At 38.5% G+C, this 22,729-nt stretch overlaps 3 protein-coding genes across 3 annotated transcripts in view; all 3 read left to right on the top strand.

The window, feature by feature from the left end:
• The window catches only part of LOC306857886 (transient receptor potential cation channel subfamily M member 4-like), a 33,866-nt gene extending 31,638 nt beyond the window's left edge, over positions 1–2,228 (top strand). The window contains exon 28 of the mRNA XM_079398153.1: positions 386–2,228. Coding sequence (XP_079254279.1) covers positions 386–417 — 32 coding nt within the window. The 3' untranslated portion in view covers positions 418–2,228. The remainder of the gene's footprint in view (positions 1–385) is intronic.
• A 4,531-nt stretch (positions 2,229–6,759) lies between these two features.
• LOC306858054 (uncharacterized protein) lies at positions 6,760–14,044 on the top strand. Its single transcript, XM_079398420.1, has 6 exons — positions 6,760–7,650; positions 11,611–11,711; positions 12,823–12,891; positions 13,059–13,113; positions 13,272–13,308; positions 13,480–14,044. The coding sequence occupies exons 1-6, from the start codon at positions 6,963–6,965 to the stop codon at positions 13,499–13,501; spliced, it is 972 nt and encodes a 323-aa protein (XP_079254546.1). The 5' UTR covers positions 6,760–6,962; the 3' UTR covers positions 13,502–14,044.
• Positions 14,045–15,396: 1,352 nt separating this feature from the next.
• Positions 15,397–21,634, top strand: LOC306857617 (carbonic anhydrase 4). Its single transcript, XM_079397643.1, has 10 exons — positions 15,397–15,522; positions 15,666–15,723; positions 15,992–16,012; positions 18,862–19,035; positions 19,114–19,271; positions 19,367–19,453; positions 20,047–20,116; positions 20,268–20,431; positions 21,225–21,324; positions 21,420–21,634. The coding sequence occupies exons 5-10, from the start codon at positions 19,218–19,220 to the stop codon at positions 21,473–21,475; spliced, it is 531 nt and encodes a 176-aa protein (XP_079253769.1). The 5' UTR covers positions 15,397–15,522; positions 15,666–15,723; positions 15,992–16,012; positions 18,862–19,035; positions 19,114–19,217; the 3' UTR covers positions 21,476–21,634.
• The last annotated feature ends 1,095 nt before the right edge of the window (positions 21,635–22,729 follow it).

The following is a 22,729-nucleotide window of genomic DNA, read 5'->3' as shown; positions in this document are numbered from 1 at the left end:
GTAATTTGCATGGTTTGATGTGATATGAGCTAACTGATCGTTAGATTTAATCACCATTGGTAGATTTATTGTAATGCTTTTTTCCTCAGTTGGTCAGAACAAACCAGGCAGACTTGTTACTTGTTTAGATGACAATATCAGGTGATATCAGTTTAATGCTGTAAACTTCTATCTGGAAATTGTGCAGTGTGTAAAACTCATCTGACTGTATAATTATGTATAGTTAGGATAGAAAAAAATGTTTACTTTTTTTTTATGTCTGAGATTGTGTGTCCAAACAAACCAGGACCACCGCTTTAATGGATGTATTTGCTGTTGCCTGACAATTAGAAGATATTTTCATTTCCAGCCTAAACTGATTCATGGTTTATCTTTTTGTCATCAGCCTTAGGCATTTCAGCTTCCATTGAGAAATGAAAAAGAGCCTTCTTTCCTGTGTTCGTCTTCTGTCGCTCACTCTCACGGACACATGAAGCAAGAAGCTGCAGAGAATCAGTGAAAGAAGGGGCGATGACTTGTCAAAAAAACGTTTTGTTCTGGTCATCCTGGCCTTTTCACGGTTCATCCTGCTCTTACAAGTTTAGTGCTCCCAAATGACCTGTCCTCATTGTGCATGTGATTGTGGGAAGGGAACAGGGCACAGAATGTCCTTGAACTTACTGTACACTGAAAGGCCAAGTATGTCATGTTACATTCATTACTTTTATTGTTGGGGTTTATTATAAGGTCAGGGAAACTGTCTTCATAGAATCTGATTTTATAGAGCTATAACATTGTTTAGAAGAATAAAGAAATGTTTTTAAATTGAGGCTTAAAAGGATAGTTGACTAAACAAATGAAAATTCTGTCATTTACTCATGCTCAAGCTGTTCCAAACCTGTATGAATTTATTTCTTCTGTTGAACATAATATATTTTGAATAAAGTTAGTAACCAAGCAGTTGGTGGTGCACATTGACTTCCATAGTATGGGAAAAAAAAATTGCTATGGAAGTCCATGAGGACCAGCAACTGTTTGTTTGGAACAACTTGAGGGTGAGTAAATTATGATTTTTGGGGTGAACTATTCCTTTAAAAGCAGCAGTAGGAACAAAACCTATGAACAATTCACATTAGTCTTGGAACATATCTTGACACACGTTACAGTACATGAAATTAGCCTAATGTTCAATAGGGATGTTTTAATATCTACAGTAACTTTATTATTTGACAAACCAAACAAATCATCTTTTTTATATATAAATGCCTTTTGCACTCAAATATGGAACTGGAATGCTGAAATCATTGTTTACATTTACAAAAATAGTAAGATTTTTCATAAGATGTACTGTAATTCTGTAACAATGTTCTCTGATTTTGTTTGGGTCTTTATTCTGTTTTTGGATATTTATGTTTAATTTTGTGATGCCATTTTTATTGTTCTTCATTATCTTATTTGTGATATTGTATTATTATTATTTTTGTATTAGACTTTTAATATACATTTTGAAACCATAACATCTGATGTAACTATTTATAGGATTGTAATGTTTTGGCAACCTCAGCAGAACAGAATCATCAGACAGAGAGGCGATAAATAGATTGCTTGTCCAAGTTAGCCTCTCGGATTTCAGGGGCAACAAAGATCCTTCAGCATGTTCTCATTTCCCCAACCCCCACCCTTCCAAAACTAAATCTATCCCAATGGACTCTCTGGACTTGTAGACCCCACTAAGTCCTGTGTTAATGTATTATCCATTGAAACAGGAAGTTTGGGCCGGACAGTTTGTCACTTAAAAAAAAAAAAAAAGTTGCTATAGGTTATAGTTATGTGACAGCTATGGTAGAAACTGAGATTTTCAACTCCAAATCAGTTGAACCGATTGCTCACTATTTTAAAACACTCCAAAGGCACACGCAGGCGATACACCGGATGGTCAAAATGCTGTAAATGTAATGGGAATGTTTTTTCTTGAAAATGTATTCTATTAACCCTATAATAATCATCCTAACTCCATCACATATGAAGTGTCTGTATATGTGTTCTTTTATTAGTGGGGCTAGTTTTGTGGGTTTGGCTAATCGGGCCAATAAGAGACAATTAACTATCACTCTTTTATATAGAGTTTCTCAATTTCTTCAATATACATGTGCATCTCAAAAAATGTGAATATCGTGAAAAGTTTTTTATTTCTTTTCAAAAAGTTACTTTCATATTCTAGATTCATTACATGTAAAGTAAAACATTTTAAAACATTTTTTTGTTTTGTTTTAATTTTGAGGATTAAAATCCAAAAATCCAGTATCTCAAAATATTAGAATATTTCCAAAATCTCCTGGTAGATGGCTGCATTGACTTTGGACTTGATAAAATCATGACTGACTTTGGAAACTTCACACTGGGCTTCAAGCAGCTTGGATTCTGTGCCTCTCCAGTCTTCCTCCAGACCTTGATTTCCAAATGAAATGCAAAATTTACTTTTATCTGAAAAGAGGACTTTGGACCACTGAGCAACAGTCCAATTCTTTTTCTCCTTAGCCCAGCTAACATGCTTCTGATGTTGTTAACCGTTTCAGAAGTGGCTTGGTAGCCCTTTTCCTGAAGACGTATGAGCGTGGTGACTCTTGACTCCAGCTTCAGTCCACTCCTTGTGAAGCTCTCACAAGTGTTTGAATCTGCTTTGAAGCTTGCAATTCTGCACCTTTCCTATCCAATTTCCTCCTTCCAGTTAGTTTGCATTTAATATGCTTTGATACTGCAATCTGTGGACAGCCACCCCTTTCGGTAATGATCTTCTGGGGCTTACCCTTTTTGTGGAGGGTGTCAATGATTGTCTTCTGGACCATTGTCAGCAGTCTTCCCCATTATTGTGGTTTCAGAGAACGAGATACCAGGGATTTATACTGTAGGGATGTTCGTTCCTCCTCCTTCTGTCTCTTGACCTTCTTATCCTGGAGACGTTGAAGTCCCTGTGCTAAAAGTTCATTAAAATCAACTTCTATCTTATCTGACCATTTTTTTTTACTGCTCCCGGCTGGGGATTGATCAGGAGATCGCGTATCGGTTATGGCAGGAAATCCTTCAGTAACCACACCAGCCCAGGACCTCCACATCCAGCATCTTCACCTCCAAGATCGTCTGAGACCAGCCACCCGGACAGCTGCTGCAACAATCGATTTGCATAACCAAAGAATTTCTGCACAAACTGTCAGAAACAGTCTCAGGGAAGCTCATCTGCATGCTTGTCGTCCTCATCGGGCTCTCGACCTGACTGCAGTTCGTCATCGTAACCAACTTGAGTGGGCAAATGCTCACATTCGATGGCATCTGGCACTTTGGAGAGGTGTTCTCTTCACGGATGAATCCCGGTTTTCACTGTACAGGGCAGATGGCAGACAGCGTGTATAGCGTTGTGTGGGTGAGCGATTTGCTGATGTCAACGTTGTGGATCGAGTGGCCCATGGTGGTGGTGGCTTATGGTATGGGCAGGCGTATGTTATGGACAACAAACACAGGTGCATTTTATTGATGGCATTTTGAATACACAGAGATATCGTGATGAGATCCTGAGGCCCATTGTTGTGCCATTCATCCACGACCATCACCTCATGTTGCAGCATGATAATGCACCGCCCCGTGTTCCAAGGATCTGTACACAATTCCTGGAAGCTGAAAACATCCCAGTTCTTTGCATGGCCAGCATACTCACCAGACATGTCACCCATTGAGCATGTTTGGATGCTCTGGATCCGCGTATACGACAGTGTGGCATTAGTAGTAGTAGCCCTTTATTGTCACTAGTCACAAGTACCAGCAAAATTAGCCATCAACCTGTCCATACATACAATATGACAAGGGGGTAGACAGGACAGGAAGACAGGGAATTTTGGAAGATAATACAGCATAAACATGAGGAAGGGAGAGGAGAAAAAAAATATAACCCCCAGACTATGCTCCTGTGGGAGTACAGTGTGAGAACAGGAAAAAAACACCTCAGCAACAGAAGCACATAATCATAACATAGACACATGACTAGCAACGGGGGGGGGGGAGTTGATCCAGCTCTGGCAAGCAGCCATCTGGTCCTGCAGCCCAAGGCGCCGGTCACAGACCCGCTTATCAGATTGGCGGTGCGAAGGCGTTGGATGGGGGTGGGAGGTGAATGCATATCGGTATATGAGTGGAGTTCGTGTGTTCGTTGGCCTGGTGAGTCGTCACGCTGGAATACAAATCAAGTTGCCTCAGTCCACAGATTGTGATAGCGACACGGCAAGTTGCCACGGAAACAGCATTGGTCAGGACCCCGACAGAGTCAACAACATCAGGTGTCTGGAAGGGGGGAGGAACGCAAGAGAGCGTCACTCTCTCTGCAGTGCTCTTCCGGGGTTGTTTACACCAGCAGTGACCTTGCCGAGCCAGCTGGTTTAGGGGAGCCGAAAGAACTAGTATTTTGAGTAATAACAGTATATAGAGTAATAACAGATATTTTCTGTACTGCCCCTTTGTTTATTTTAATTTTTTCTATCACCGCCTTCCAAATGAAATGTTTTTGGATTGGAAGGAGCACTAATTAAGAGGAGAAATCAATGTGAATACAGTGCGAAGTTCAGAGACTGGAGGGAAGATTGTCTGAGCAGTTGCGTACCTTTTTGGAGGCAGTCCTTGCGGGTGAATTTTTTTTTTTTTTTTTGGAGTGTGCGGATCGTCGAGAGGAGGTGGTGCTACCCGTTTAGCCTGTTGCTAACGGGCATTTCTCTTGGCCAGTCAATGCCTCTTTGTAAATTCTGTGATTGAACTCCTAAAATACTCCATACTCCAAAAATCGGTAATTTGGAGCTATAAAAAAGGAAGGAGCCAAGACAGGCTGCCGCCGCTGATGTTTCCGAGTCACTTTTAGCCACCCGTGCTGCCAGCTTGGTCAGTGTTCCCACTCATTACAGTCACACATACACATTGCACTCATTTCTGCATATTTGAAAGGTGTCGTTTTGTTTTGGTTTATTTTGCTTTTTCTTTTTTAAGTGGAATTGTAGTGCTTGTAAATTAAAAAACTTGTCTAGAATATAATAACGTTACCTCATTAAAACAAAGAAAGTTACATAACTCTTCCTGTAGTTTGCATTTGTTTTGTCTTCATCTTGTTTGTATGTAGAGGATGGTTTTGTTTGTCTGTTGCTATCCGGGATGAAATTAATATAAAATGTGGCAGGTATAATATACTTGTCTGGAGCCCGAACAACAATAACTAATTGTTTTTTGGTTTTAATTGAGTCGAGTAAAGACTAAGTGTAGCTCTCAAGCCTTGTCTCAACAGTTCAGGCTGCTGGTGGTGGTGTAATGGTGTGGGGGATATTTTCTTGGCACACTTGGGGCCCCTTAGTACCAATTGAGCATCGTTTAAACGCCACAGCCTACCTGAGTATTGTTGCTGACCATGTCTATCCCTTTATGACTATATGTATATGTATACACACAATACTTAAAAACATCAAGATACAGAGAAGTGTAATTACTAATATCTACATTATAAACCATATAGACAGTGGTTCATGGGTCACTGAGGTCCGATCTTGATTTCATAGGGTTTTCAAGTATACTTTTCCCTTTATGACTATATGTATATGTATACACACAATGCTTAAAAACATCAAGATACAGAGAAGTGTAATTACTAATATCTACATTATAAACCATATAGACAGTGGTTCATGGGTCACTGAGGTCCGATCTTGATTTCATAGGGTTTTCAAGTATACTTTTCCCTGAGCAACCAATAAGCAGCTCCATTGGCGGATTTGAACTTCCAATGAACTGTTGTCCTTTTCCAGTCTCCACAGGAACCTGTCAATCCTGGTAAAGCAAATTAATTAAAAACTTTTTGGAATACTACTGAAAAATAAGCTCAGGGTCAAGCGCTGTTGTTGGCTGCCACAACAACAGCAATAAAGGAATTTCTGAAAATGACTTGTTTTGAGCACCAGCAAACCCAAAAATGTATGTTTTTGTCCAGTATGTATTACATTCCATTGCAAAGACTGGTGAGAGAAAACAAGCATGGCTTGCAATGCTTAAGATGAAATATTCCCCAAAGAAGGTATATACTGTAATTGTTCGTATCGCTTTATGGACAACAAAATGCCCTAGTTTTCCAGTATGAGTCAGGAAAGAATTCTGTCTTTAAAAAAAAAAAAAAACTTCTAGCAGAACCTGTGGAGAGTGTTTAGATATTAAACTCTTCCAGAAAGTGAATACAAATCCATTTCATTTTCACAGTCCAGTGACGTAAATTGTAGCAGGTGCAGACAGCAGCAGATAAAAGGGTATGCACTGAATAAGATGTATAGAGGTGACCTTTAGAAAAGGACCCGATATAGGAAAAGCAAGAGCAAGCTAGTGAGGGATGGAGTTTCAGCAGCTGAGTGATCTATTGAAGGTCAGATCATGCAGTGTACTGCTACTATTGAGAGCCTCTTTATATAGCTTCCCACCCACCAGACCCAACCAGGCCTAAGGAGGGTCAAAGGGGCTTCACTCGGGTGGGTCAATGTTTGTGCAATATTGGTCCTAAAGTTGATTTGTGCCTTCCTATAATCTTCCATTACTAGTGAGCACTTCTGTTTATCTCATCTTCTCTCACATAGACAAAGAAGTAATAATAAAGGTCATTAGAAATGTGTCTTGTGCATGTGGCCCTGTCAATCATCCCAGTATGTTCCTCTGTTCTACACCATTCTCTGAATGGTGCGAGTGTACATGTGACTGTACAACAGAGACCATCCCACTCTCGGTCACTCAACTATCTGTCTATTTCCCTCCAGTGGATCCAGTGACTGCATTTCCAAGTACTTGTCCCAAAGATCCAGATCCAGAAGATCCAGAGATCTTGGATCTTTGAACCCCAGAAGAAACTGCTCCTCTTGGGTGGATACGACACATTTTTTATAAACTGTTTTCGTGTACTTGTGTGAAGGAGCAACTGCAAGATGGTAGCTTCACGTAGCTGGCTGTTGGGGCTTATCGTAGCTCTGCTTTGCACTGGACCGTTCAGGGATTCTGTGCAGGCTGAAGAAAGGCTGCAAAGTGAGGAAGCCGAGGTGATGAGGGGTCTGGACCATACTGGAGGTGAGAAAGAGGAGGTGGCTGATGAGGAGGAGGGTGGAGATGTATCTGAAGAAGATACAAATGTGGGAGGAGATTGGGAAGGAGAGGGAGCTGAAGATGGAGAGGAAACTTCTGAGGAAGAGGTGACCCCAAAAGAGGAGATAACTAAGGAGGCAGAAGCTGCTGAGGTCGAAGAAGCAGAAGCTGAGGATGAAGAGGAGGATGCAGATGAAAAGGAAGTAGCAGAGGAAGATGATGAGGCAGAAGGAGTTGAAGATGAAGAGGAAGCAGCAGAGGAAGAAGAGGAATACACAGAGGAAGAAGTAGAAGTAGCAGAGGAAGAGGAGGAGACAGAGGAAGAGGAGGTCGAAGTAGAGGAAGGATTAGCAGTAGAAAAGGATTCAGCACAACAGACAAAAGAGGAAGAAGAAACAGCAGCAGAGGATGAGGGAGCACCAAGTGAGGAAGAGGAAGAGGAAGATGAGGAAAAAGTAACTGCTGATGAAGATAATGAGGAGGCTGGAGATGAAGGTGAAGATGAAGAGACCATAGTTGAAGATACTGTTGAAGGTAACTACTGAATTAATCATTAAATAGCCTTCACAATCAATGTTAAATGTTTTTACTTACAATGAAAACAGATGTTTTTTTTAGAGTATATTTACATGAAAAAAAGCTAGGAAACTATTTTAACTCAGAAACTTCTAGTAGAAATTCTCAAGTAAATTTTACTGACACATTGTGAAGTTTTCTTAAGAATGATTGTAAAAATAATAAAAATGGTAATACAAGCCTTATTAAAATTCCTGAGTAATGTTTAATTTAACATATTTAATACTACTGCAATTCGTCAATCATTAATACTGATAATGTACTTTATAAAAATCATTAAATGACACATTCCAAAACCTGAAGGTGGACAGTTTTACAATTATACTAAAAAGCCTTTTATTTGCTAAAGTAGTATAAACTATATATCAGACAAGAAAAGGCATGCAGTAGATTGTGTATAACAGGTTTTTCAGCTTACAAGTTTTGATTATGTTGATAATTTAGAGGTCTTAGAAATTTGCGTATCAAATATGATACAGTAGGTTTACAGTGTTAAAATGCTGTCTACGTTGGCATCTCACTAGGTTTTGGAACAGAGCAATTGTTGGCTGCGCAAAGTCCTGTGAATGCCTCAGTGAGTCTATGAAGTCACACATTGGCCCTAAAATAGCTCACTAAATCAGAACAGCTACAGCAGCTGAAATATTCCAACCACTTCAAGTCCTTTCTGGCTGAATGTTGTTGACATGAACCTAACACACGTTGTATGCGTTACATGGTATTATTCGACTATATGGCCACCACTGAAACCTATGGTCTGTTATTAAGGTAAAGTTCACAAGCTCTAAAGTATATTTGAGTTTAAGCTGCCATTTGACCTGGAACAAAGCAACCGTATCTATCTCAGTGGCAAATGTCAACTAGCTAACTGCTGTCAGATGAGTAAACAAATTCCATTTTTGCACCCCTAGAAAGGGACACCATTTGTAGAGGCTTCCCAAATGAAAGTGAACAATTAAATGGCTTCACAATGGGCCCTTCCACAAGTCCTTTAGAGAAGGAACACTTTGAAGAAGTAATTGTATTGTTTATGGTCATGTGACCGAGGGTGGCAAGTCCTTGTGATTCATTTTAATGCTAAATGGTGGGAGACTGAGTTAATGTAAAAATAAAAATTCAAGTTGTCTTGTTTTGTTGTATTAACACAAATTTTCAGCATACATTTTATATGAAGTTTCATAAGCAATTAGAGTGTTTAATAGTAGATGAATTAGTTAATGTGTCTACCTGCAGAGTCCAAAAATGGTAAGTCAAGAGCAGAAACGGAATAGAACAGAAAGTATACATTAAGAAAAAGAAAGGACCAAGCACCGAACCCTGCACCCCAATGATTAGCTGATGTGACTTTCTCCCCAGGAAACCTTAGAGCTGACTGAACAAATATTTTAAGAACTTGCAAAAAGTTGAAAAAGTTGACAGGACTAGTCCGTAGCTTTCATCTGTTGTAGGGTTAAGTGTTGTGGGGTCATCTAAGAGTGAGGAAAGGATGAGTTTAAGAGAATGAAAATGTGAAGTTCCAAGATTGCAGCAATATGTGCTATTGCATAGACCTGAACAACCATCAATCACTTATTTAACCCTTGCTTTGAGTTTCTCAATGAGGCTAAAATTTATATTAACTGCACCGATTCAGTTAGAACCTGGAGGTTACTTGCTTGTTGCTAAGGGAATCCTTTTTGTGTCGTCCTTGCAGGAAAGGGGGTTCCCCGAAGTTGCTGATTGGCTGAGAGTTCAGTAGTCATTGAAGTGACGTCTTGGGAAGCTAATGGTTGGGGTTGGCTGAGGATGCAGAGTTGTGGCTGGTAGAAGTTTTGAGGCGGTCACAGACTCGAGTTGAACTCGGAGACGAGGCGTGGCGGCAAAACTTAAACTGAGAACACGAAACTTCACAGAAAGAAATGAAACTAAAGTAAAAGAATAAGAATAAAAGGATGTAACGAGACTAGGAGGTTTTTATTCTCATTGTGGTAGCAGCTGGCACGTGGGCCAGAGCACGCTTAAAGAGCAGCGTCAAAACGCAGTGGCAAAAGAGAAGAGGAGAGAGAAGAGCGAAGAGGACCAAGAGAGAGTTTGATGGTGTCCTGAGTTTTTAAACTCGGCTTCTGGACACATCCCCTCTGGTGTCTTGACCAATTCGATAGGCTATTATCTTAGCTAGGGTTGTTCCTTCCATCATAAATCAGCATGTTATCAGTCACATGGTCCGAATTTTACACACTCTTGCAAAGTATAATTTTGGATGTGATTTCTATAACCAGATTATGATACATTTAACACAGAATCAATTGGAAGAAACGTTGCAAGCTAGAATTGACAAACTCATACATACCAAACACGAATATGAATCCTTCAGCTATTCAATAATGATTAAAAAGACATACATAATATTTGATTAAAACATGATAATCTAATGTGTGGGTTACAAACATAATATAGGTTATTTCTATGCAGAGAAATAATGCATAAGTCCTTTAAAGATGATGCATAACTCACTTAAGGCTTAGTGTGGCCTAAATAATGTATATTTATGGTTTATTTGGTTCATTATGAGCTAAAATGTGGCTGTGCAGTGGCCTGCTTGTGGACCACTGCCAAAATGCTACCATTCCATGCAGCATGTTGGCCACATGAGGAATGTGGGGAAGACCAGGGTTAGAATAAAAATTAACTGCGGCCCACATTAGGGCCAGTTTTGGTTTATTTGTTTGGCTTACATGCAGCAATGCTAAGGCTTACCCGAGGCCCAAATCTGGCAAACAGGACCAGACTGCCCAAATGCCATTATTCCACGTGTTTATGTGGGCTGGAGCAAGGTGTTGTATCTGAGTCAGAATTAAAATAAATGTGACCCAGATTGGGCCAGTTCTGGTTTAATTTATTTATTTTCACTGACATGCAGCGTTCCTATGGCTTGCTTGTGGCCCAAATTTGGAAAACAGGAGCGGACTGCCCAAGTGCCATCATTCCACATGGTATGTGGGCCAGATGAAAGTGTCCGGTGTGGGCTTTATCTGGGCCTCAGGAGTTTTGCTATCTGGGCAAAGACTCAGCTTTTAAATTTTGACATTTTTTAGGAAATTCAAACTATTTATACCATTTTGTGGCTCTTTAATATTTTGTGATAGATCACTGTAACACCTCAGTTCAAGCGGCATCATCTCATACAAGTACCTATACTAGTTCTAGCTCAAAATAAATATAAATGAACATCAGAAGGTATCTTGTTTCAATCAAAAGATGTCAATACACTATTTTTCAAGTTCAAGTCCACCAACGTTAATCTACTCTCCTGTTTGTTGGACAAAAATAGCTGATTTGGTATTATGATTGGTCAGATCGCCTGTCAATCAAACTCCCTGTGAAGGGTCAGTTAAGTACTTGTCCACTGATTGCTTTATGTTGCAGCTTAACCAGCTGCAACAAGGCCGAATGCTGGGTACACTGCATGATTTTAGCCCCAATTTTCAATCGTCAACAATTTTGTGGAAATTGCTGTCAAATGCCAGAAATCTGAGGCAAATCAGTACTCGTTCATGTGAGTGACAATCGAATTGTGTGTTATCACGCGATGCGATCCGAGAGAAGCGCTGATGCGTCATTGATGCCCATGAGATATTTGTCGGCGACTTACAATCCTGCTGTGTAAAGTTTCTTTTGACTGGAAATGACATCGACGATGACCTACAGCAAATGAGAGAGCACGATATAGGGCAACTGAAAGTTCATAGGGAGGAGTCATAATAGTCCTCCAACAGAACATCAAAAAGCAACCGTTCTCTCTTTCATATTCTTCTTTTTAATTTATTTTTTGTTAATTGTTCACTGCAAATCAGCATACAATTGCATGCTTTTTGGGGGCTACTGTTTTTGACAGTAATATTAAGATCTTTGTTAAACCTAATCTTTCTCTCTCTGTAGAAACTGTCAATGAGGTAAATGAAGAAGCAGAAGAGTTGGTCTCCCTGAAGGATGTAAAGTATAGCTCAGGCTCTTTCTGTGCCATTTGCTCAGTCTGTGAGGTAACCATGCTTCTACCACACTGCACTTACATTACTGACTTACACATGCCCCAGTCTCTTTTAAGAATGTTTTTAATTGGGCCTGGGGCAAAAATGCCCCCAAATTTAAAGGATTAGTTCACTTCCAGAATAAAAATTTCCTGATAATGTACTCACCCACATGTCATCCAAGATGTTCATGTCTTTCTTTCTTCAATCAAAAAGAAATTATGGTTTTTCTCTATACAGTGGACTTCAACAGGGAGTAATGCGTCGAAGGTCCAAATTACGGTTTCAATGAAGCTTAAAAGGGCTCTACACGATCCCAGCCGAATAAGTGTCTTATCTTGCAAAACCTTTTGTTTTCTTAAAAAAAAAAAAGTGTATATATATGCATACTTTTTAACCACAAATGCTCTTCTTGCAATGGTTGTGACAGAGATTGAAAATCCACCATGATTATGTAGACATGTTAGAAAGTCTTATTCTGGAAAGAAACTAAATAAAATAAGGGGGCAATTGTCATTTACTAAAGCTATTTATATTAGGAAGTAGCAATGAAGAAATCCATTGAAAATTAATTTGTTCAGTATGTATGCTAAACAAGATATTAATTTTGTGTAGACAGCCTGAATCTGTAGTCATATTGCAGTTCTGCTCTGTAATGAATTCCTTTAATTCTATAATTTACATACTTTATGTAGGCCATTTACGTTATGCAACATTATGCGACTGCTGTGTAAATACATGCATGCCACCTTTAAACAGCATTAAATAAACATGCCATGTCAGATGCAGCTTTGCAGTGAAAAGACGACTTTTGTTGATGTTGATAAAATAATTTTTAATAGTCTGTAGTATTTTGATTGATTTAAGTAATTGGTTATAGTTAATGTCACTGGAAATCAATCAATTTGTAAACATGATGACATCATCACGACAATAATCAGTGCATGAGGTATTTCAAATATTTTTTTAACTTTTAGGTAATTCCACCGTTTTTTAGCGCATGCCAAACTCACTGAACTTTAGTATAATAGATGAACTTAAAGTATATATTTGGTGAGATCCAGTAAAGAGCAGAGGTGTTGCTTACTACTATATCTCTGTCCACCTCTCTCTTTCCTCTCAGCACTGTGGTATCTGTGTCAAATGTCCCTGTGAGGAAGGGGACGCGTCAGCACACTGCAATCACTGTGAAGTAGGTTTTCTTTCTTAATATATCAAAATTCATATTAATAAAGGCCAAAAGTATGTGGACATCTCAACACTATATACCTAAGTTAACTAAAAATCGAGAATTTTATCAAAATAAATATCTATGAACATGTTATGCATTACCTACCCTCTTATCGTCTTCCTCCACAGGATTGTTCCTACTGTTACGTTTGTCCTGTGATCTGTGAAACAGTCTGCCAGCCAGGTATGATGCTGCTATTAGGATGCACACTCTTCATTAGTTCTAGAGTATCAAAGTTCACTTGGCTTACGCTGAACCAAACACTATTATCTGTTAGCAATTTAAATGTTATGTAATTACTTTCAGTCTATTTTGGATAATATTTTTTTGTTTGTTTTTAGGTGGAATTCTGGATGTACTGAGTGGTTCTCTCTACCAGTAAGGATGCAACATCTGTTCAAAACAATACTTGCAGAATAATCACATTATGCATGTATTCATACCTGTTATTTGTAGAATAATCCCATTATGAATGTATTCATACCTGTTATAAGCATAGTTTATGTTGAGCCTTATTTGTGTGTTGTTTTGCCTCCACTTCACCTACAGGACAGTAAACACGTTGCTCTGAATACCTTCAGCATTCTTTACAATGCCATCTCTTGATGAACAGAGGAACTACAGACTAGTGTTCAAATCATTCACCTGCAGGCCTGTCTATTTGACTACCAAGATCTGAGGATTTTCACTCTGAGGCCAGCGATGAGTGGACAACCCATCTTAAATATAACCGAGGAACTGCCTGAAACCTAATGCTTACCATTTAATTGCACTTTAAAGGTGACTTTACAAGCTGGATTAAATGAAGTAGTAGGCCTACTCATATAATATTTCACAATATTACTGGTTTTGACTGTATTTTTGATCAAATAAATGCAGTCTTGGTGAACATAAGACTCTTCTTTCAAAAATATAAAATCTTATTGACCCCAGGCTTTTGAATGTATGGGGTAACTTACATTGGATAAAACAGTAATAACAAAAGTTCAGGTCAACATGAATGTGTCAATTCTGTCTGCACACCTAAAATCATAATGTAATTCTGGTTTCAGATTAATCGTGTCAATTTAAATAAGTATAATTTATGAGTGTGTCAATAAACATATACACTATACACAATATGATTTTACTCACCTTCAAGTTGTTCCAGACATGTTTGTATTTATTTCTTCTGCTGAACACATATAGTAGGGACGTATGCGATTTCGGACGAACCCAAAGATATTTTGAAGAATATAGCTAACCAGTTTCTGGTCTCCACTGACTTCCATAGTTTTTTTTTTTTCCATACTATGGAAGTCAATACTATGGGAACCAGCAACTGTTTGGCTACCCATAGTCTCATACAGGTTTGGAACAACTTGAGGGTAAATGATGACAGAATTTTAATTTTTGGGTGAACTATCACTTTAATTTAGGACATAATTCATGTTGGGTAATTGAACAAATGCAAGAAATGACAGACCTGCACATCCTGATGAGACACAAAACAAACAAACAAAGAAAGTAGTGTTTATTCGGTACACTTGAAACAGGCACTGTTGTCAAATCCTGGTAGAACGACTGGAGATCTATTGATTGTGAATGGAGGAAAGTAAAGATATAACTTCAACATATGCATATTAGATTAATAAATATTCTTTATCTTTACACAGTTTGTTCTTAGCTTCCACTGCAATTGTGTCTATTCAGCACACTATTCATACAGATTAATGAAACTAAACAACTGCACTTTGACATGCTCTGCTCATACCACGGAAACCACCTCCTTAAGGTGTGAAAACTTGGTTAGAGTGTGCAAACTTCTACTGCTTTCTTGCCTCCTCTAAAAGTCATGAAATGGTATGAAGACTATTGAAATATTGAAATAAGTTTGCTGTTATGACAGAGCATGTGTAGAAAAAAATTGGTTTGCAAAAAGTTTCACTCATAAATTGCTAATAAATTGCACAAACAATTACAATGAAAAGGCAAGTAACACTGAATTAAATGTAAAATGATATATATTCCTGGGGGCAGTCGTGGCCTAATGGATAGAGAGTTGGATTTGTAACCTGAAGGTCGTGGGTTCGAGTCTCAGGTCCGGCAGGGATTGTAGGTGGGGAAGTGAATAACCAACACTCTCTCCACCCTCAATACCACGACTGAGGTGAGACCCTTGAGCAAGGCACCGAACCCCCAACTGCTCCCCGGGCGCCGCAGCATTGGCTGCCCACTGCTCCGGGTGTATGTTCACTACTGTGTGTACATTTGGATGGGTTAAATGCAGAGCACAAATTCCGAGTATGGGTCACCATACTTGGCCACACACCACTTCCCCCTTTCCCCCTTTCATTCATATGAATGTATGTGAGAATGCGCAAATCTAAACCCATTTCCTTTACAGGAAATAATTTTTTTCACTATGTGGTCTAGTGAGTACATACAAAACATTGAGAGGCAATGACAGCCTGAGTAGCCTCACCTGTTGCTGTACTGCAGGGGTGCCCAACTCTGTTCCTGGCGATCGACTGTCCTGCAAAGTTTATCTCCAACTCTAATCAAACCCCTGCTGTACTGTGTGGTCTGTTCAAAATTGTAGCTTGTGAAATGGTAAGTTGGCACACTAAAAATAATGTTTTGAACACTTTTCAGTAGCTAAAATGTTTTAAGAATTAAATGTAATGTGACTCAGACAGTTCTTCTGATTTAATATGGAGATATGCTTAATAAAACTGCTTATTTCTAATAAGCAGATGCTTCTCATGAAATGTGTGGTTGCTGTTTTATTGTCTGACTTCAGTATTGCAAAAGGTGAGTATTTTGTCACTTTCTTCTTGTGTTGGTTGAAACGGCTTTATTTAGGTTGTCACTAAATAGAACTATATCTCCATGCATATTTTTATTCCAAGAACAACACATCCAAGAACATAGGATTATATAAGCGTCAGGCAAAATCTACACACTAGTTGAACTAACAGTTATTTTAACAGTCTCTCATTTTCAACTCAACTCCGCGTGAAGAGTCTAAAGCAGTTTATAGAACTGACCTCGTTTTCTTTTTCTTTCATATTTACTTTAGATTGGTGTTACTTTGGCTGTGGTGAGCAACATTACATTTTCATTGCCCCTAAATCAAATATGTTTCTAAATATAAAAAAAAAAAAGTGTATGTGTGTGTATATATGTGTGTGTGTGTGTGTGTATATATATATATATATATATATATATATATATGGCGAGAGACAATAACAAAAAGAATCTGAAAAATGCATTTAAAAAAAGTTGTAAATTGATTTGCATTTTAATGAGTCAATTAAGTATTTGACCCCCTATCAATTAGCAAGATTTCTGGCTCCCAGGTGTCTATAAAGGTAAGGAGTTGAGATTAGGAGCACTCTCTTAAAGGGAGTACTCCTAATCTCAGTTTGTTACCTGTATAAAAGACAGCCTGTCCACAGAAGCAATCAATCAAATTCCAATCTCTCCACCATGGCCAAGACCTAAAAGCTGTCCAATGATGTCAGGGACAAGATTGTAGACCTACACAAGGATGGAATGAGCTACAAGACTATCGCCAAGCAGCTTGGTGAGAAGGTGACATCAGTTGGTGCGATTTATATGCGAATGGAAGAAACACAAAATAACTGTCAATCTCCCTCGGACTGGGGCTCCATGCAAGATCTCACCTCGTGGGGTTTCAATGATCATGAGAGTGGTGAGGAATCAGCCCAGAACTACATGGGAGGATCAAGGCAACTGGGACCATAGTCACCAAGAAAACCACTGGTAACGCACTACGCTGTGAAGGACTGAAATCCTGCAGCACCCACAAGGTCCCCCTGCTCAAGAAAGCACATGCACAGGCCCATCTGAAGTCTGCCAATGATTCGGAGGAGAACTGGGTGAAAGCGTTGTGGTCAGATGAGATCAAAATCGAGCTCCTTGGCATCAACTCAACTCGCCATGTTTGGAGGAATGCTGCCTATGACCCCAAGAACACCATCCCCACCGTCAAACATGGAGGTGGAAACATTATGCTTTGGGGGTGTTTTTCTGCTAAGGGGACAGGACAACTGCACCACATCAAAGGGACGATGGACGGAGCCATGTAGCATCAGGGCCAGGGCATTGGGTCGTGGATGGGTATTCCAGCACGACAATGACCCAAAACACACATCCAAGGCAACAAAGGAGTGGCTCAAGAAGAAGCACATTAAGGTCGTGGAGTGGCCTAACCAGTTTCCAAACCTTAATGCCATAGCAAATCTGTGGAGGGAGCTGAAGGTTCGAGTTGTAAAACGTCAGCCTTGAAACCTTAATGACTTGGAGAGGATCTGCAAAGGAGTTGGACAAAATCCCTCCTGAGATGTGTGCAAACCTGGGGCCTGTTCCATAAAAGACGCTAAGAAAAGCGGGGATTAAAGTCCAAAACCTGACTTGAAATAACCTAACAAATCAATCGGGACTAAAGCGGTTTCATAAACGACAATTCAAGTTCACGCAATCTAATGCTATCCAGGTTCAGTGAGTCAGGATAATGTGACATACACGCTTATTCTGAAGCAGCCCTTAATGTCGATCATGGATCAAATCGATCCACCATAGCAAACAGCGAATATTTGTGCTGTTTAACGCATTTGACACATTGTGTTTTCCTCAGTGCATAACTGATACGTCACAGGTATATTTTTTACATCTGTAAATGTCAGAACGCCATGCAAATATATCCATTTAGCTGTCAGGAGTGGGCGAGGCTTATGCGAGAGAACGAGCGCTGCGGCGCGCATGCACGCTACACAGACAGAGCAGAATAGAATACTAGCGCAAGAATTCTGAATAAAATATACATTCTGCTAAAATATTTGTTGTTGGACATTAAATGTGACACATAGAATTTTAATTTCCTACATATAAGTGTATTTTTATGATAGCAGCAACTGTTAATCACTAGCTCAAATGAGTTAAATGTGTGTTCCTCTTATCAGTTAAAATGTACTAATGCACAATACATTAAATACAGTTGGTTGTAGCCTATTTTTTATTTATTTGATTATTTAAGGTGTATTTTCTGTATACTTTTATTTTTGGACCGATAATAAATTAAACTGACTGTATGTGAGAGAGTCAGTGGTAATATGATGCGTTCCTATTGGTCAGAGTTAGAGGAGCTCAGCTCAGCTTAGCCGGACAGTTAGCCTGCTCCGGACCAGGTTAGTTTGCCAGCATAAGTTACCACAGTGACTGAGCTTGAGCTATGGTAATTTTGCTTTCAGAAACCAAATCAAGTGAAAATAAGTCAGAATTACTGAAATAAGCCTGGTTTATTTGGTAAACTTGTTTTATGGAACAGGCCCCTGGTGGCCAACTACTAGAAACGTCAGACCTCTGTGATTACCAACAAGGGTTTTGCCACCAAGTACTAAGTCATGTTTTTTGAAGGGGTCAAATACTTATTTGACTCATTAAAATGCAAATCAATCTATAACTTTTTTGAAATACATTTTCTGGATATTTTTTTTGTCTAATATATAAAGTTATTCACTTATTTATTTTATATATATATATATATATATATATATATATATAAATAATACCCCCCCCCCAGGTAAAACCTTATGTTGCGCTGCTATTTTATATTTTCAGCAGAACACAAAGAATTTTAAACTTTTAATCAGATTTGTTTTCCATACAAGAAAAGTGACCCTGACTGTTATTTTGCCATTGTTATATTAGTATCACTGAGATACAATTTTTTTTTTTTATTAATATTTTGGATTAGTTTACACACACATTTATTTTTTATTTAGTTAAAGGTTTAGTCATTTTATTACATTTTATTTATTAATGTCTATATAGTTAATCTGAAATGTGTAGTTTACACAAATTATCTTCTCCTGATTTAGTACTTATTACTATTATTATTATTATTAACGAATATTACTATTTTAGAAAACTCTCTCCCACATTGGGGTAAACGCTATCCCAAATGTAATGGTCGTAAACAGTCTCCAATCAACATCGATACCCAGAAAGTCATTAATAACCAAGAGCTGGCATTGTTTGAGCTGGTTAACTTCCGTCTTCCACACACCATGAAGATGCTGAAGAATAACGGACACACAGGTGAGGAATCAGGAGTATAGCCTATGTAGCCTACTGTATGCACATCAACACACTTGGGTCCTCCATGTTTTCCTGCAGTTGAATGTGAGCTGAAGGCAGGAGCAGTGGGAGTTTGAGGAGGAGGTCTGAAGCACAAATACACTGTCCTGCAGTTTCACTTCCACTGGGGTGGAAAGGACCTGATGCATCATCCGGGATCCGAGCACTCTCTGAACGGACACAGATCGCCTCTGGAGGTGAGAGATGAGGCCTGCGAGAGATAAAGACAGTGGGAACTATCGAGTTAAATGTCGCTTGTATTTAGACTCACGTGTCGTATTTTCCTATGTAGATGCACATTGTAAGCCGGAGAAATGATCTTAATGACAGCACCGCAGCAAAAGTTCAAGACGGCTTTGCTGTAATGGGCTTTTTCATTGTGAGTTGCATTTGCAATGTACATGCACTAGAAGGCAGTATTAACATGAGTATTCAAAGTTTTCTGCATATGGTGTGTCTTGTTTTTTCTTTCCTGAAATCATACAAACACTGTGTGAGAAACAGACTGACCCTAAGGATCTTAATGGGCCTCTTTAGTTTGCTGATGACTAGTGTCATTTTAGTAGGCTATAAAACAGAGATTGTACTATAGGTTTTTTTTTTTTTTTTTTTACTAGTTTAAATTTGTTTTGGTTATTAAAGCTTTGGCGACTAGCTAAATTTATATATTGATTTTAATTCAGGTAGCCTGTTTATTTTATTTCAAGTATAGTAATATTATGGCTTTGATATTCATTAACTACCTGTATTGCTTATGATTGTGGTAAAATGGATATTGGCAGTACAGTGACACAACTAAATGTAGCTCGTGCTCATCCTCTCCCTCTGTCTGTTCATTTTGAAAAACAGGTCTTATATAAATTCTAATGTGATTTTCTAGTGGTAGATACCTAACTTAACTGTTAGTAAAAAATCTGAAAAGAAATTGCAAATGAGTTAAATGATAAATTCCACTCAAATCTTTTCCTTCAGGAGGGCAAGGAAAATACATCACAAGTCTGGAAAAGCTTCACCAACTATCTACAAAAAATACCAAGAAAGGGTAAAATAATCATTTTAGCCACACATCAGTCTAAATAACTTGTAAAGTAATATAATAGACAAAATGTCTCTGAAATATCACTGAGACTGCACCTTTGTCACTGTATTGTTGAGATTATGCATATTTTGTCTCATTTTGATTTTACTGCAAGGAGACGAAGTCAGAATCATGGAGCCCTTTTCTTTGCATCAGCTCTTAAAGGGGGTTGATCTCAGCAAGTACTACCGCTACAATGGCTCTCTGACCACCCCTCCCTGTGACGAAGCTGTGGTTTGGACCATCTTCAAGGACCCAATTAGGATCCGCAGAGATCTGGTACAGGCAAATTCATTTCCCATTCCAAATAATTCCACAACTTCCTTTGGAAAAGGAAAAATCTATTATTTATTTTTTTTTTTTAAAAACATTATTTTGTTTTAGTTGCCATGGACCCTTTTCACATCTCCAGGGTTCTCAGACGCAGAAGTCATTGGGGAGCGGTGAACAGGAACTACAACAAATATTATTTATGTATGAGAATAAAACGTAAATGTGATTATTACAGTGGTCAGAAGAGAGAAAGGTGTCAAATTTGCCATCACACTCAAACAAAAAAAACCGGTTTTGTCATTTCCGTTCCAAGGTATTATAAATATACTTGTGAATTAAAATAACACACAAAAAACTGTCAAGACTTGCAGTAAATGCATCGCTGTTCCAACCCTACGTAGGAAATGTTTGTTTCATAATCTCCTATTTACATGCATAACTCTGGTTTGTTTGACAAGCCCGTATGCACATTCTGCTCATGTGACGTGTATATCATTTGTTCTATCTTACTGTCATGTTGTCTAGCCTCCGTCTCTATATCCCTCCCTTTTTTTCAGCCTCTGTCTCCTCTTGTATCTTTACTGTCATCTTTTATCACACTCATCTTTTACTGCATGCTACACATTTTAACCAAATTCCTTTGGCAGCAGGTGCAGCGGCCTTGTGACCCGAGTATGTGACCATGTACACACGTGCCTCTGCTAAATCAGTGCTATCGGTATTATGAATGAAGCCATATGGTTTCCAGTTCAGCTCATCTCATTGTGGCTTTTTTTTTTTTTTTTTCTTCCCTCTGTAGCTGCTCAGATTCCCAACAAAAATTTATTTTGACAACGTGTTCCGGCCGCAGGAGCCTCTGAACAATCGCATGGTCTATTCTTCCGCTGCTCCCACCACAGGTGATTGTTCATTTGAAATGTATATAGCATAGTGTGAGCCATAAATAAGAGGAATTGAACGGCTATAAATGTCTTTTTTTCCATATTTACCTCAGGTCCCGCAGGAGCAGCTGACCACATCCTGCAGCCACAGACCATCCAGGGGTCCTAATCTGAAAATTCTGTGCTTAGTTTAATTGCCAAAGCTCTTATTTTACTCCTTGCAGTAGGAAAAAGCAATGGAATTTTAGGCAATTTAATAATAAAAAATATAGGTAAATTTGGATACATTGTTATATTTGAGGACATAAAGATTAAATGTAGGAACAGGATGGACTGTGTACTGTAATTATATGGATATTGCATTCAACATGTCTACAATTCTTAAAGGTTGGTTAGATGGTCTGACTAAGTCAGCTATGCTGGTGCGTTTTGCATGTTTTAGAGGGATTTTCAGATAGTTGACCAACTAATCAAACAACCACCAGCTCAGCCAGACTGAGAGACTAACTGAACACTTACTGCATTTTAGAGAACATACAATTTGTTTATTTTTATTTATTTGTTTTGCATATCTTTTTTTTAAAAAACCTGTTCATGCATACATTTAAAGGAACAGGTAACCTAAAAATTTAAATTTGCTTAATTTGCAATATGTATTAAAAATTCCTTCCAGTTAAGTTGTCCTCTCACATCAAAATCCAGCAATCTGGTTACAACCGTTTTAAATTCTTTGCTTGTAACGTGCTTGATCTGCTTATTTCTCTCCTGATTCAGATGAGATGACTTTTCACTGGAGAAAGCAATAATATAGATTAGATTAGATTAGATTAGATTCAACTTTATTGTCATTTATGCAGAGTACAAGTACAGAGCTAATGAAATGCAGTTAGCATCTAACCAGAAGTGCAAGAATATAGTGTTTTATATACATATAAGTGCAGAGTAAGTGAAGATATGATTTACAGAATATACAGTGGAATTGCTATATACAGTATTGAGCAGAGTATATACAGAATATAAAATAGGAATGCAATGTAGGGATTGTATGTACATTATGAACAGAGCAATGTAGATTATATAGATTACAGATTATATATACACATTATGAACAGCAGGAACGTGAGAACAGTGGTAATAAATAAATACAGCTGGATGAGTGTGCAAAGTATTGATAGAACAATGTATTCTATGCAAAATAGCAGTAGTGCAATATTTTATAGAAATAGTTTACTGTGCTTGTACAGTAACAACTTTAAACAGTTTATAGTGTAATGACTTGAACGATGTGCAGTCTGTGCAAAATATGAGTAGTGCAAATGCATGTGTTTAAAGTACTGTGACCAGTGCAGTAATAAGCAGGTGCAGGTTAGATTGGTGGTGTGGCGTTCAGAAGTGTCACAGCCTCGGGGAAGAAGCTCTTCCT

This window comes from Barbus barbus (assembly GCF_936440315.1).
Source record: "Barbus barbus genome assembly, chromosome: 38".
NCBI classification, from domain to species: Eukaryota; Metazoa; Chordata; class Actinopteri; order Cypriniformes; family Cyprinidae; genus Barbus; species Barbus barbus.
This window is presented reverse-complemented; position numbering and strand designations above follow the sequence as displayed.

What these genes read in the sequence shown, in the direction of transcription:
- LOC306858054 (XM_079398420.1), top strand. Translation starts at nt 6,963, where the DNA reads ATGGTAGCTTCACGTAGCTGGCTGTTGGGGCTTATCGTAGCTCTGCTT. An exon ending in CACACTGCAATCACTGTGAA is followed by an intron (nt 12,892 to 13,058) that starts GTAGGTTTTCTT and finishes CTTCCTCCACAG; the next exon opens with GATTGTTCCTACTGTTACGT. An exon ending in CTGAGTGGTTCTCTCTACCA is followed by an intron (nt 13,309 to 13,479) that starts GTAAGGATGCAA and finishes CTTCACCTACAG; the next exon opens with GACAGTAAACACGTTGCTCT.
- LOC306857617 (XM_079397643.1), top strand. Translation starts at nt 19,218, where the DNA reads ATGCATCATCCGGGATCCGAGCACTCTCTGAACGGACACAGATCGCCT. An exon ending in GACACAGATCGCCTCTGGAG is followed by an intron (nt 19,272 to 19,366) that starts GTGAGAGATGAG and finishes TTTCCTATGTAG; the next exon opens with ATGCACATTGTAAGCCGGAG. An exon ending in CTGTAATGGGCTTTTTCATT is followed by an intron (nt 19,454 to 20,046) that starts GTGAGTTGCATT and finishes CTTTTCCTTCAG; the next exon opens with GAGGGCAAGGAAAATACATC.